The 13,753-nt window shown below is 41.1% G+C and overlaps 1 protein-coding gene across 1 annotated transcript; it reads left to right on the plus strand.

Annotated features, from left to right (window-relative positions):
- Positions 1 to 6,421: 6,421 nt before the first annotated feature.
- Positions 6,422 to 12,459, plus strand: zbedx (zinc finger BED-type containing X). Its single transcript, XM_006635430.3, has 2 exons — positions 6,422 to 6,979; positions 8,354 to 12,459. The coding sequence occupies exons 1-2, from the start codon at positions 6,797 to 6,799 to the stop codon at positions 10,136 to 10,138; spliced, it is 1,968 nt and encodes a 655-aa protein (XP_006635493.2). The 5' UTR covers positions 6,422 to 6,796; the 3' UTR covers positions 10,139 to 12,459.
- Positions 12,460 to 13,753: the final 1,294 nt, after the last annotated feature.

The following is a 13,753-nucleotide window of genomic DNA, read 5'->3' on the forward strand; positions in this document are numbered from 1 at the left end:
TGACCTACTGTACCACTATGTCTTTAGACTGAAGGAGGAAACCAGAAAACCCAGATGAACATATGCAAGCAAAGGGAGAACATACAATATAAACCCCAGAAATTGCTCATTGGGCCCCAGCGCTGAAATGCTTACCACCAGACCCGGCGCCACGGGGGGCACAAGGGGGCGTCGCCTCCTCAACCGAACTGCCCCGCCCCCTCAGTTTTCGCTTACTTAACTTGCGTCCTAAAAAATAGTTATAATAATTGCTTACACTTATATAGCGCTTTTCTGGACACTCCACTCAAAGCGCTTTACAGGTAATGGGGTCTCCCCTCCACCACCACCAATGTGCAGCCCCACCTGGATGATGCGACGGCAGCCATAGTGCGCCAGAACGCTCACCACACATCAGCTAGTTGTACTTTCTCAATGGTTTACATACACTAACATTCACGCATTTACTACATCGGACTGTTTGATGTGCAGGAGGGTTATCCTTCCAGGAACGGCACATATTACATAGTGTCTATATAATCGGCTGTCGACATTGTTACGATCTGGTTTGCTCAGGTGGACTGATTCCTTGTAGTAGTTTATCCCTATTCTTACAATCTTTATAGAACTAGGACTGTAGTTATAGAGGTTTGTGCTTTGTTTTGGTTTTACAACTATTTTTTCTTAACGATTCAGAACCTCGTCACCGTCGACGAAGCCGCAAAATTGAACACCTATGGTCTTTTGTCGCTCCAGGCAATAATCGCGAGAGTGCTGATGAACGTGAAACTGTACTTCATCGCTAATCTTACCACTGCGCCACTGTATATCTATATATAAAGATTTTTCAAATCATTTTTTAAAAGAATGATTTAAAAGTCGTAATTGGAGAGTGCTTTATTGACAATTCTCTCGAAATATGAGGTTTTAAACATTCGGTTGTATAAGCACTGGTATGCTACTGTATATTCCTCACAAATCACAAAGTCTATAACACTAAATGTATTTTTGAGCCCTGTTAACAACAGATAATAATAGTATGTCATCTGACTTTACTGAATACTTAGTCATGCGTTATTCATTCACTTGTAGGTGTAGTATTCTAGAAGAGACATTTCAAGGGAGCCAATATTGATATTAAACTTATTGATATTAAATGAAAGTGCTGTCTTGAATACTGTTCTTTTTTATTCATTATAAATGAATATAGCCATATGCACCAAGAGGGTCTACAACAGGATGGGTAATAAAGTAATAGCAGGAAAGGTCAGATTATTAAAGATCTTTGTACTGTATGTGGCTCCTTAAAATGGCTAGATGCATCGGGCCTTTAATCAGTATGAGCAAAAAAAAAAAACACTGGAGGAATAGGATTACTGTAGATGCATTTGACCAGGAGGGTGCTCCTCAACTCGCTCTTGGCAGGTGGTTGTTGAAACACCAAGAGGAAGAGAGGTCAGTGTCTGTGTGACACATGTTCAACTGCAAGTTCACAAACTGCCCTCTGTGCCCTGCACCCCTCACTCCGCACCTTAGGGGAGCTGAAGAGAGAAGCCGGTGCCCTCAGCTGCTCAGGAGGATGACTGAAATGAATCTGCCCGTTCTTGTTTCCTGAAGAGCTGATCGAACGCTTCCCTTTCCAGCTCAGCGCTTATTGACAAAACCACAGCAGCCTGCTTCTGCACAGGTTGGGCTTTGTGCAAAATCGACAAAAAGAACTCTGTTTCTGTTTATTGGCTGTCAGGACGTTTTGACAGTGTCCCTGACACCTTGGCGACATTCCTGTTCTGTGTGATAACAAACAGCCTTCCCCCCAGGAGGCCTGGGCTGAGTCACTGCCTGTGTGCAAGGTGCCGGGGGAGGGAAGGGAAGGATAAGCACACCTGTGACCCCATGGTGATACAAAAGCCTCATTAATAAGGGCACAAGGCTCTGCACAGGCAGGGTGGAGATGGATCCTAAGAACAACAAGGAAGGCAGTTCCGCGATTTTAGATCCCAAAGTTTCAGGTTTTGAACCATTCATTGGTGATTAGAAAAGTACCCATCCACCCATTTTCTGACTGCTTTAGCTAATAAATAGGCTGGAGCCTATGTGAGAAAGTTGAGAAAATCAAGAGAAAATTCATTCTATTTATGCCCGTGTGTCTTTTGAAATTTGAAGTACAGAGATTTTGGATATTGAATAGTTGTTTTGGTGTCATTTTGATGAATTGATCGTTCATGACTGATCCTCAAACACTCGAATGACGTTGACCTTCTGAAACTCTAAATAACCTCATTCGGAGAGAGAACAGAGTGGGCACGAGGGATGAGATGATTTCATCTGTTGAACATTGAGCCTTGTGATGAATGAAGGAAGCAAGAACACAAGAGAAAACAATATAGCCTGTTTGTCATGATAACAACGCCTTCCTGCCCTCATTGTGTTGGAGCAGCACTCAGGTAGACTGGCCAGCATTGGAGCAAAGTCCTCTTTAGCGATGAACCGCGGCTTTTTGTAAACCATGATAGACGTCAGCAGGTGTGACACAGATGTGCAGATTGTCGTGTCAATTGTCTATAACAGACTAGTTGATAGGGAGGTTCAAGTGTGATGGTGCACAGGAGGTCTAGGCAGTACAGAGTTCTGTAGTGATTGATAGCAACCTGTCTGATATTTTACTCATAATACTTTGTGAATTTGTTGCATATATAAAAGTGATACATTCCAAATGATGCTCAGTAGATTTCTACTGGCAAGAATATATAAATAATATTTTCTGCTAGTTTTATATAGAGAGCAAAACAACATGTCTAATATAGATTACTGTTTCACTTTGCTGTAGAAGAGGGGCTATTAATTTCCATCATGTAAGATGTCAGAGATGTAAGGAAGATCTTTAAAAAGCCTTTTGTAAATAACATACAATATCCACAATGGTTGAAAAACTTCTAGTCAAATCAAAGGAAATTCCAGAAAGTATGAAGTAAAATCGATTAGCATTTGTCTAGATTGTTTTCCCACTTTTACAATTCAAGTATTTCAGCATAATTCAGGAGAAGTGCAAATAGAAAACCCTGCCCTAATTGATTAATCATAATTTTTCTAATCTATCTGGTTTCCAGACTCTCATGGTGCATTGCACAATAGCAAAGTGCAGGTGTGTGGGACACAGAAGATTTCATAGTTGGCAGTTGCCCTGTGATAATTGCTCAACATCTTAATACAAGCAGTACTGTTGTGTGTAATGATACATCACAGGGTACAACAAACAGAATCCCTTTGGAACAGCAGAACTGTTAACAAGGCAAACAATGGCTAATTTAGACAACCCCAATTAAAAATAAATGAATCCTTACAGGATTGATTAATTCCCTAGAAAAGCACTTGATTAGTTTAAAATAATCTTAAAATATTATTTAAAAGGCATTTTAGCATTTTTTTGTCTGCTTGAGGACTTTTAAAGCCGTAAAGATAGAGTTTAAAACTTTTTGTTTAGTTTGTCTTGGCTGATATTATTTAAAAAATGATCATTTCTTGTGGAACAAGTAGAGATCTATTCCATACTTAAAGGTTGAAAGTAAGATGAAAATGTTTCAGCTGTGGACCCTTCTTCAGGATTGCGATTTTTTGCACTGTGTGTTTTTTTTATACTTGCTTTGATTAAGTATTGGCTAAACTCAATGTACTAAGTGTGTGTTAGCTGATAGTGTCAGACATTACCTGCGCCCATTCATGATGAAATGTGCGATTGATATTTTCCACACTCAAGACTTTCCTGTTGGTTTTGAATTTGCATACCTTTCCGTTCTGTCAGTGGAAATTTCACAAATTGTACCCTGCTGGCAGGGAAAGAGCAGAGAAAAAAACTTTAGCGATTTGCTCTTCAGCTAGCTTTGAAACAAAACTTTTGTCTGCACTCTGATATCTGTATTTTAAAACATATGATTCTCAAATGTCTTCTTTTGATTGCCATCATCAAGCTAGGCCAGTCCTTTGGACAAATTGTTCAAAGGACTGCATCCCCCTATTTACATCGGACCCCACTAAATGTTTGCAAAGATATTTACTTTTCTGTGCTCCCACAGTGATGTGTCAGCACCCAACCAAACTGTTCTGTATCCCATCCGTAGTGACTGGGAAATGTAAGATTTGCTTGGTTATTCCAAATGATTCACTAGCCATTTCTGCCAACGAGATCTGGTGTCAGCCCCGAAACAGATGCTCTGCTTCTTGAGTATTTTGTATCTGCAAAGTCAAAGCAATGCAGGAATGAAGAGGAATCGCACCACAGAGCAGGAGGACTAGCAGCAATTGTCAATGTGATTATAAAACTACTGGTGGACACCTATTGTCTTCTTGTGTTTCACAAGGATAGCTCTTTTTATTTTACTATGCTGTGTGTATTTTGTTTCCAGAGTCTCCAATGGGTCTCCAATGGGTTGTGTGAAAACTGTGTGGGGTAGATGTAGTTGTTCTTAGTAAAATCAAGAACTTGCCATTCCATTTGAATGATGCCCTGCATTATTAAATGAAAGTGGTATGCAAAACTTAAATAGCTCATCTATATTTAAAGAGTAATAAATATAGCTAAGCAGGTGAGAGTGAACCCCAGGAGACAGCAATGGCATACACTCAGTGTTAAACAAGGGCTCCTTCACACAGTCGAACCAGAGAAAAGCAGTGTGCAGAGAATCTGAACAAGTTTTAATCTGCCCTGTTATCCATTGGGTTCATGGTGGTGATTGAGAGATGAAAGTGTATGTTGCTCCCAAGGTTGCCCATGTTTTCTGCACATAGAGAATTTCAGGGAGGCAGAATCTTTAGCTGTTAATTGATACCCCAAAGCTGCAATCACACACCAGTATAGCTTGACATTTATTTATAAGAGTTAGCGAGAGGAGAGAGGAGATTCAGGAAAGAAACTTCTGAATACATGTTTTAAAGGAATCATTTGTTCTCTGTCTCTAGCATTACACAAAAAGTGGTTACATACGTGTAATTTTTGCAACTTTTAGATGCAAATATGGTGAATATCAGAATGGTTCCTTTCATTAGTAAAGGAAAAGACAAAATAAAGTCTCCTAAGTCTCCTATCATACTCTGTTTAATGTACTAATAACAGGGTTGAAAATGGAATCTGAGATCAAACTCTCTTGATACTAGTCCACATAGCAAGATCAGGTCCAAATTTAATTAGAATTAGAGCAACAGGAAAGTAAACGCTAGTGAAATGTGAAAAAGGTTTCCCTTTCTCAGTTTGATTAAAACAAAACACTGACAACACTGGCCTGATGAAAATGACCTGAGCATAATGATAAGGTGCTTGTATTGCAGCACAGTAGTTTTCATTTTAATTGGGTTTCATGCACATGTGCTCAAAAGTAGCCCCAGGGAACAGCAAAGAAGGCTCAGACAATTTCAGAGATGTTTATACCGGCTATGTGAGTGGAGCGGAGAGGACTCTTCAATTACTGTCACAGCGAGATTTCACTCCACTGTGTTTCAGTTTACTGTGCAGCCCAGTGGCACGAGCCTCGAGTTTTTCGTAGCGTCACAGAGGAACTTCCAATGGGCTGCGGCGTGGAAGTACTGGCTGGAGGCCGTGTGGGAGCTGGGATTCTGACTGGCTTTATCTGGGCTGGGGCTGTCTGGGTAAACCACATTCCAAGTCAGCAAACAAGAGTCACCCCTGAGGGCTCCCAGGAAACTGAAAGAGCCAACACACTGTTTTGTTCTACAGTACATTATCTTCCGACTGATATAGATGTAAATTTCATGGGCTCAAATTAAAATATTTACCTGACCTTCAAGAGGGCAGCTCAAAAGCCTCTGTTTAATAAAATGCAAAACCTTTGGTATTAAACGTTGCATTTATAATGTTCTTTACAGCATGTGTGTGAAGGGTTCTACGTACGTTGTAATAAATAATATTCTGTTGAAGGCTGTCTGGATTCTACTTTTCCTTGGTTGCTCTTGGAAAATGAGATCTTATTGCAGATAAACAGTCACAAATTCATTCATCTCTCTCACCTTATTTTTAACACTATGAATTCATGGTGGACGACATTAACCCACCATTTAGACACCAAATAATAAGGTCAAGGTCGGTCTGGCAAAGTAACCATGCATGGTGACCTTCATCAGCACATCTTTATTTCATAACAAGAGAAAACCTATCACCTACAGTACCTCCTTTTTACAGGACACTAAAGAGCAGAAGGCCAGAAGGGTTTTTAATAAAAAATAATTGCCCCCAGGGCATTTAATCGAACAACGTAGTTTATGTAATGACATGACTAACTTCTGCTAAACTAACAATTTTTCTGGGTTATTGTATATTTTTTTGCCTGTGTCTTTAAACCCTGTCCTTTGTCACTCATTCTCCTCCCCTCAGCCCTCCTCTCTCCTTGCAGCGATAGGTGGTTTTGCATGAGGGATGTCAGCTATGAGGTGTACCGGTAATGGATTACCCACAGCTGTAATCTGATTACTACAACGCTTGCCCAAGGACGTGCGTTTCAACTGCTCATTTTTCGGTTTTATTCTATTAATAAACCCTACATACAGCAGATATTTCACAGGGAGGCACAAATTAAACGTATTAGTTGAACTCGTGTAGTATTTATCATGTATTTTTGGATATGATTTAGCAAGGACCCTCAGACGCTACACGGAGCTCAACGCCGGCAACAATAACAGAAGGGCGTTTCAAAACGGGGGGATTGTGCGGGGGGCGTTAGAAGCTAAATAAATTAAAAACGCGTGGTGTTGCAAAGAAAGAAGGCATTATTAAGAGAAAATTCCCAGTTGTCTGCGCTTAGTCTGAGGGCTAATGGAAATGGAGGTCAATGGAAACCAAGGCAACGCGTTTTCCTCTTGGAAGTTTGCTTCCCTGTTCGTCTTTAAGGAGGAAAAGGGCAAGAACGTGACGGTGCAGTGCAGACTATGCAAGCCGGTAGAGAAATTACTCTCAACATCTAAGAACTCAACATCAAATCTAAAAAAACATCTAGAGGTAAGAGTCGATTCTGATTGATTTTAATTGCTGGCATTTAAGAGGAATGTCAAAATGGGGCAAGGTGAGTTTCCAGTGAAACCACGGAAAGGAAGGCAGTGTGCATAAAACGCTATAGATCTCGCCGTTATCTGAGTGTTACGTCACTATTGAAGACGAAAAGGGTTTCACGTGTAAGGCCTGTACTGCTCAGCTGATGAAAACATTGCCCCGATACTGCATTTCAGAAAAAGCGTGCTGCGATTATGACGCCAGAATCATGCAGCGCTCCTCGCTTCTGATTGGTTGGAATGCTTTATGATGACGCAATACTGGTTTATGTACCCCGGCTCCATAATCTCCGTACAAAACTGGTTTGTTCTTTTTCACAATAAACGCTTCAAAGGAATGATGCACTTGAAAAATAGAACATGCGGTTTTCATGCATACAAATTCCAGCACAAGTATATTTAAAGTACCCCTAATGTAATGAATACAGGAAGTAGTTAATTGTTTGCTTTGTAATGAAGCTTACCAGGAGTTGTTATTTTTGTTATTATTATTAAAGATCGGGTAGCTAAACTGAATGCACTATTTTTGGTGTTTACCATTTAGGTTTTTATGCAAAATGTCAAAAATGAATGTCAATTTAAAAAATGAAATGAATGTTAAAGTTTTAATGATAGAGATGGTTATTATTTTAATTTGTACCCAATTGCCCATTTAGGACTTCTAAATTCAGCACATATTAAAAATGTATAGGTGAATGCACTACTGAGGTATACTGGAGAATCATATCCTTATTATAGCATAAATTTAAAACTTGTGTTTCACATTCAAATGTGGAAAGCTAAATTAAAATTTAAAAGTGGGTTTTATTGAAATGGTTTCATGCATGGTTTTCAAAGCAAACTTCATGTTTTTAATATTTTTTATTACAACATTTTATGTGCTTGTTCAGTCTGAGAGATTTAAAAAAGTTATTCTAAAAGGCACTATAAAGGTAAGACCAACATGTAATTCCGGAATAGAAGAAGTTAATTCAGGAGCTTGTTCTTTTGTTTTTAATTTTAATTCATGCTTAACAAGTGCCTTTGTCAAAATATCCATCCTTAACACTGTTGCCTGTGGTGGTGGTGGTGGTGGTGGGGGGGGGTTGGACTACTGTCTGACCTTTTTTGTGGAGTGTGCATGTTCTGTCTGCTCAGTGCCCTAGTGTCCTCATACACCAAAGACATGCAGATTACAGTAGATCAGCTGCTCTTAACTGTCCCTTCTTGTGGTGGTGGGGGGTTGTTACTGACTGTGAAACTGTAGAAGAATTAAACATGGAATCAGATGAGTCAAAGGGCCAGCTGGCCTCCTCTCATTGGTGGCTGTTCTGATGTTTTTCAGAGAATGCATCCAGATACCTGTGCCAGCTATGTGCCGAAGACTCCCTGTCACAAGAGGTATTTGGAGGATTTGGGTCAAGTCAGCCAGTTGCCTGACAGCAAGTCTGAGTTGCCCATCAGAGAGCTCAGAGACGGCACCAGTGAGGAGAGACCAGCAAAGCTAGCCAAGCTTTCCAGCTCATTCAAGACTGTGACTCAGAAGAAAGTGAATGCCCTGGTTTTCAACTTCATTGTTGCAGATGTGCAGGCCTTCTCAGTCTTGGAACAGCCCTCCTTCGTTAAACTTATTGAAGGACTCCAGCCTGGGAGATCCCTCATGAGCCAGAAAGCTCTAGTGGAAAAGATCGGGTGGGCTTTCCAGTCTATGAAAGAGACGATAGCTGCAGAGCTGATGGGAGTCCATTCAGTGTGCAGTACGGCCGACGTCTGGACAGCTAATGGGCGCAGCTATTTTGGAGTGACCTGCCACTGGATAGATGACAGCACCCTGGAGAGAAAATCAGTAGCTCTGGCGTGTTCCCCCCTGCAGGGAAGGCCCACCTGTGACGTCCTTGTGGCAAAGCTCAACGAAATTCACTCGCATTTCAACATCCAGGTTAAACTGCAGTGCACGGTGACCGACAACGGGAGCAGTTTGGTCAAGGCATTCCAGCAGTTTGCCTACAAAGAGGAAGTGCCCGAGCACCGCCATGAGACAGTCTTCGAAGATGTGAATGAAATCCTGGAGAGTGACATAAAGGAGCTCCAGTTCCTGCTCCCACCACACCAGCGCTGTGCTGCTAATACCCTCGGGCTCATTGCTTCCAGTGATGTTCACCAAGCCTTGTCACAGGGTGCGACACGTGGCCTTTACAGAAGTGCCATGGCAAAGTGCTTAGCCATATGGCAGAAAGCCCATAACTCAAGCTTAGCCGCTGATTTTATAGAAGAGATCGCCAGCATGAAGGTGGTAGTTCCCAGTGCCATGAGGTGGATTCACGAATATCGTGCTATCCAGAAGATCTTATCGTTAACGGATGAACAGCTGCAGGAAGCTTGCAATCTCCTTGTTGTGGAAAGCTTCCAGGCCGAAGAAATGTTATTCCTCCAGGAATATGTGGAAGTGCTAAAGCCTCTCGCCTACTCTCTGGACTTCATTCAGGGAGAGAAAAAATGCTTCCTGGGCTATCTTTTGCCCACAGTCCTGACCCTGAAGACCAAACTATCGGAAATAAAGCCCTACGTACGCTTCTTAGCGCACCTCATTGACACCCTCATCAAAGCCATTGACTGCAAGTTTGAGAAGCTCTTGGGCAGCCGGGAAGCCAAAATAGCCACTCTCACAATTCCCAAATTTCGGATGTGGTGGCTTCCTCCTGCCGAGAGGGAAGAGGCCGAAAAGATGCTGGCCGAAGTGGCAGCCGTGGAGGAGGAGCTGCACGGCAACAGCGACCCCAAGGCTGCCTGCGATTCGGACTCGGAGTCGGAGGACAACTTCTTCAACTTCGCCACCACCCACGGTGAGGTCAACAACAGCATAGAGAGCGAGGTGAGAAACTACCTACTAGACACGAGCAAGTGCACCAGCTGCCTGAAAAAGTACCCCGCTGTGAGGCATCTTTTCATCAAATACAACACCACGCTGTTGTCCTGCGTGCCTGTGGAACGCCTCTACAGCCACGGCGGGCAGATTCTCACACAGCGGCACAAAGGCACGAGTGACGACCACTTTGAGCAGGTCCTGCTGCTGCGCTACAACTGGGACTCCTGTCCGTTCCTTTCAGCTGATGAGAGGCTGAGTAACTGATCCCTGCCAGGTGCCTGCAGTCCGAGCCACATTGAAGTGGGTAAAAGAAAAAGAAGCAAGTGATCTGGTGCCATATTTTTAATTAATGTAGGATGCGTAGAGTAACCATGGGGAAAAATACAGTAGTCAGTGCTGTGCAAACAACTGTATGTTTGAGGTCTTTAAGAAGAGATGAAGTTCTGACTTCTTTTGAATTAGTAGTGAAACACAAACCAGAAGATAGAGTGGCTGCTACAGGGAGGTGTATTTATAATTGAGCGCAAGAGACACTTCTTTACACAAAGGGTTGTAGGAGTCTGGAGCAAGCTGTCCAGCCGTGTTGTTGAAGCTGATACCCTAGACACTTCCAACCAGATGTGGTCTTTGGATCTCTTGGTTAGTAACAACCAAACAGACTACATGATCCTCCTGTTTCCAGTGTTTAAAATAAATGAAGTAATTAATCAGTCTAAAAAGTAATGATTGTTGTTGTTTTTAGATTAATTTATCCATCATTTGAAAGGATGTCATTTTTTATAAATGGAATTTATGTAATAGTAGCACAAGGCCCCAGTAACACTTCTGTCTCTGACCAATGTGCAGATTTCCTGACACTTTTGTTGGAAACGAAACCCAGTACCCATCTCTTAGAAGAAAAACAACACTCAGCTCTTAAAACAGGGTAAAGGTGAGTTACTAGAAGAGAAGTGATCACCACAATGACCTAACCCCACCCTCCCCCCTTATTTGCACAACCCTTGTTCCAGATTGTGGCCTACAAGAAAATTCTCCCAATACTTCTGTGCCCCTTCAGAAAATCTAAGTGAGATTTTTTTTCTGCAAACAGCTGTATAATTGTACTTCACACAGCGTATAGCAGCATTTTTTCTTAAAGGAATCTCACTTCATATAATCAGGGTAACTAAAGAATTGTCAAAATGTTTTGAAATTAAATTTTATTGAAACAACAGCAGACTTTCTGGAACGTCTTTTAAGAAAGAAATGACCTTCATTTGATTCTGAGGGCTTGAAGTTACAAAGGATGTATTATACAGCGGTATCTGAATTTCAGATGCTAACATAGACAGAATGTGATACACAATGGATCAAATCCAGTGAAAGATTTGCTAGCAGAACTGACCTTGGTGTCCAGAGGAAGTACAGCAGAAATCAAGCTCGTAGATTGTTTTTTTTCTAGATTTTGGTCTCATGTAGCTCATCAAAATAAAATTTTCAGTTTAATTAATTTATGAGTAGGTAAAATCTGGTAACTGAGATCTGCAATCTGATTAGAAGAAAAAGCTATGAATAAGCTTTAAACAATATCTACCCTTTAAATGGTTACAATTGTTCATGAAGAACCATTTTCAGAATCCTATTTGCACAATGAACCATACAAAACAATTTTTAAAAAATGTTTTTCCTTTTGCATTTTATTTAATCCGGTTTTCTGAAATAAGGAGACACACCACTTTAGCATCTGACATCTGTAAAAGCAGGTGAAGGGAAGGGGCGGAATGTCACCAGGTTGTGCAGAGATATGGGGAACCTCAGCAAAGAATGGGAGAAGTGATGCCACTTTTCTGTGTTCACAAAGCATTGGACGGAAGGTACGATTCATCACCAGTCAGCTGAGTTCCGTGAACTGCGGAACTTCTTGCAGTTTTGGTTTTCTGAAACCTGAGCCCGTGTTGACTTGCGCTGTGTTGCCGGCGTTAGTTCGGCGGAGATGGCGGAGCGATGAATAAGTGGTCTGTGTGTCCAGGTATGGTATGCAGGAAGGCAGGGGGCCGCGGTGTCTGGCTTCTCCAGCGCTCTCTCCGAGACGGGTGCCTCTGCGGGGGCTCACACTGCAGCAGCTGGGTCCCTCTTACATAATTCAAGGCCCAGCTGGGAGCTGATGTTCCTGGCAGTGTGTGACAGTACAGCAAAGGACTACATGCAGCGCTTAATGTAAACCCCCCTGCTTGCATTAAGCAGCCCTTTCTCACCAAGCCAGGACAGTCTAGCTGTTAAAGTGTCGTCAGGCCTGTGACCAATCAGTGGCTTTCATACTCCCAAGTGAATAATTTTACCATCAACAGCTGTGGGAGAATAAAGGTGACAGTCGTAATTGAAAATAATTGGTACTTTTTGTGAACTGAATTTAATTATTAAAGTGGGCTATATATGCAGAATCTGTGTTATATATGTAGAAGAACAATGTGAAGATAGTCATACTTACAAGTATAAAGAAACTCTGCTGAGCTTTTTAGATCAGTAGGTCATTTTTACCTCTGCTTGTTAGTTTGCTAACTCCCCACTCTCATCTCTCTCTACATAAGAGATATATACTGTGTATAACTGTGCCTCAAATAGTATAGTTAAAAAACTTTTACTATTAAAGTGTACACAATTTTGATGGGTGGTTATATAGTGCACATTAAAAATATAACAGATTTCTAATGTGATACAACTTGAATCAAAATATACATTTGAATAAACTATGAATATCATTAATAAAAGAATTTCAAAGAACAATATAAAAACCACTAACATGCCCTTTTGGGTATTTTTCATCTTTGATCATTGTAAACTTTTCTATCAATAGTTTTCCTTCCTTCACTCTGTTGCAGATCAATGTAGTAAAAACATTTAAATTTGATGTGCAGGACTGCGTGTGCAAAGGCAGCCCCAAAGCACATCCACAGACTTTTTCGAACTGAAAAACAAGTAATGCCTTCATCCCAGTATGTGTGTAATGGGAGGGGGAGAAAGCATGTATGGAATTCTCTTGCTTGAGTATAGAGTTTTCATGAAAAGCATCTATTAATTTTTTTAAATTGCTGGGCTACAGGTGTGTGGGACTGTGACGTGGTATAACCACAGAACACAGGTACTGTACAGAGGGCCTTTTGTAACTGCTCTCTCCCTGGTTTCTCGGCCTCTCCTGTTGCTCTACAGCTCCAATCTGCTTTGTGATTTTAATTCATCCTGTAGTACATTCTGCTCCTAGTACTCTTACTCATTACCGTTCTTTGAGCTATACTATTATACTATACTAATAACTTGAAAGTGACATATGCCATTATAAATACAGATCCATCCAACCAAAATGGTTGGACAAAACTGCTTCCCTGTAAGCCTGTGCTGGATGAAAAGGTAAAGGTCTTTTCCATGCCGAAAAGAAAAAAGACAACATTTCAGCTGTTCTGTCATGAAGAAGAAGACTCCACAGCCCAAACATTGTGTTATATTAATCTAAGTTGTATTTAGAGTAAGAAACCATTACTGTGAAAAAAAATTACTGTGATGGAAAAAAAATTGGATGTCATTCTAAAAGATTAAGCATTTTTACTAAAGGCCTTGGTACCGGTACATAATGTGCAAAAGTGCTTTTCAGTCAATACTTAACACTTAAATACTAATCACTTAAATAACATTTCAAAGTGTCAAGCTCCAAACCTAAAGCCCTTTAAGGTAAACAAATATCATTGGAGCTTTACCAGAGTGCCTGTGGCTATCCTCTTGCTTTGTGGCATAAACAAATATTCTGATGAAAGGAATGCTGGGAATTTGCTTCTGTCTATAGTATTTCATGCTGACATGAAGCCCTTCCTCCACAACCACAACAAAATTATATGACCACAGCAGGTA

Source organism: Lepisosteus oculatus, chromosome 9 (genome assembly GCF_040954835.1).
Source record: "Lepisosteus oculatus isolate fLepOcu1 chromosome 9, fLepOcu1.hap2, whole genome shotgun sequence".
NCBI lineage: Eukaryota > Metazoa > Chordata > Actinopteri > Semionotiformes > Lepisosteidae > Lepisosteus > Lepisosteus oculatus.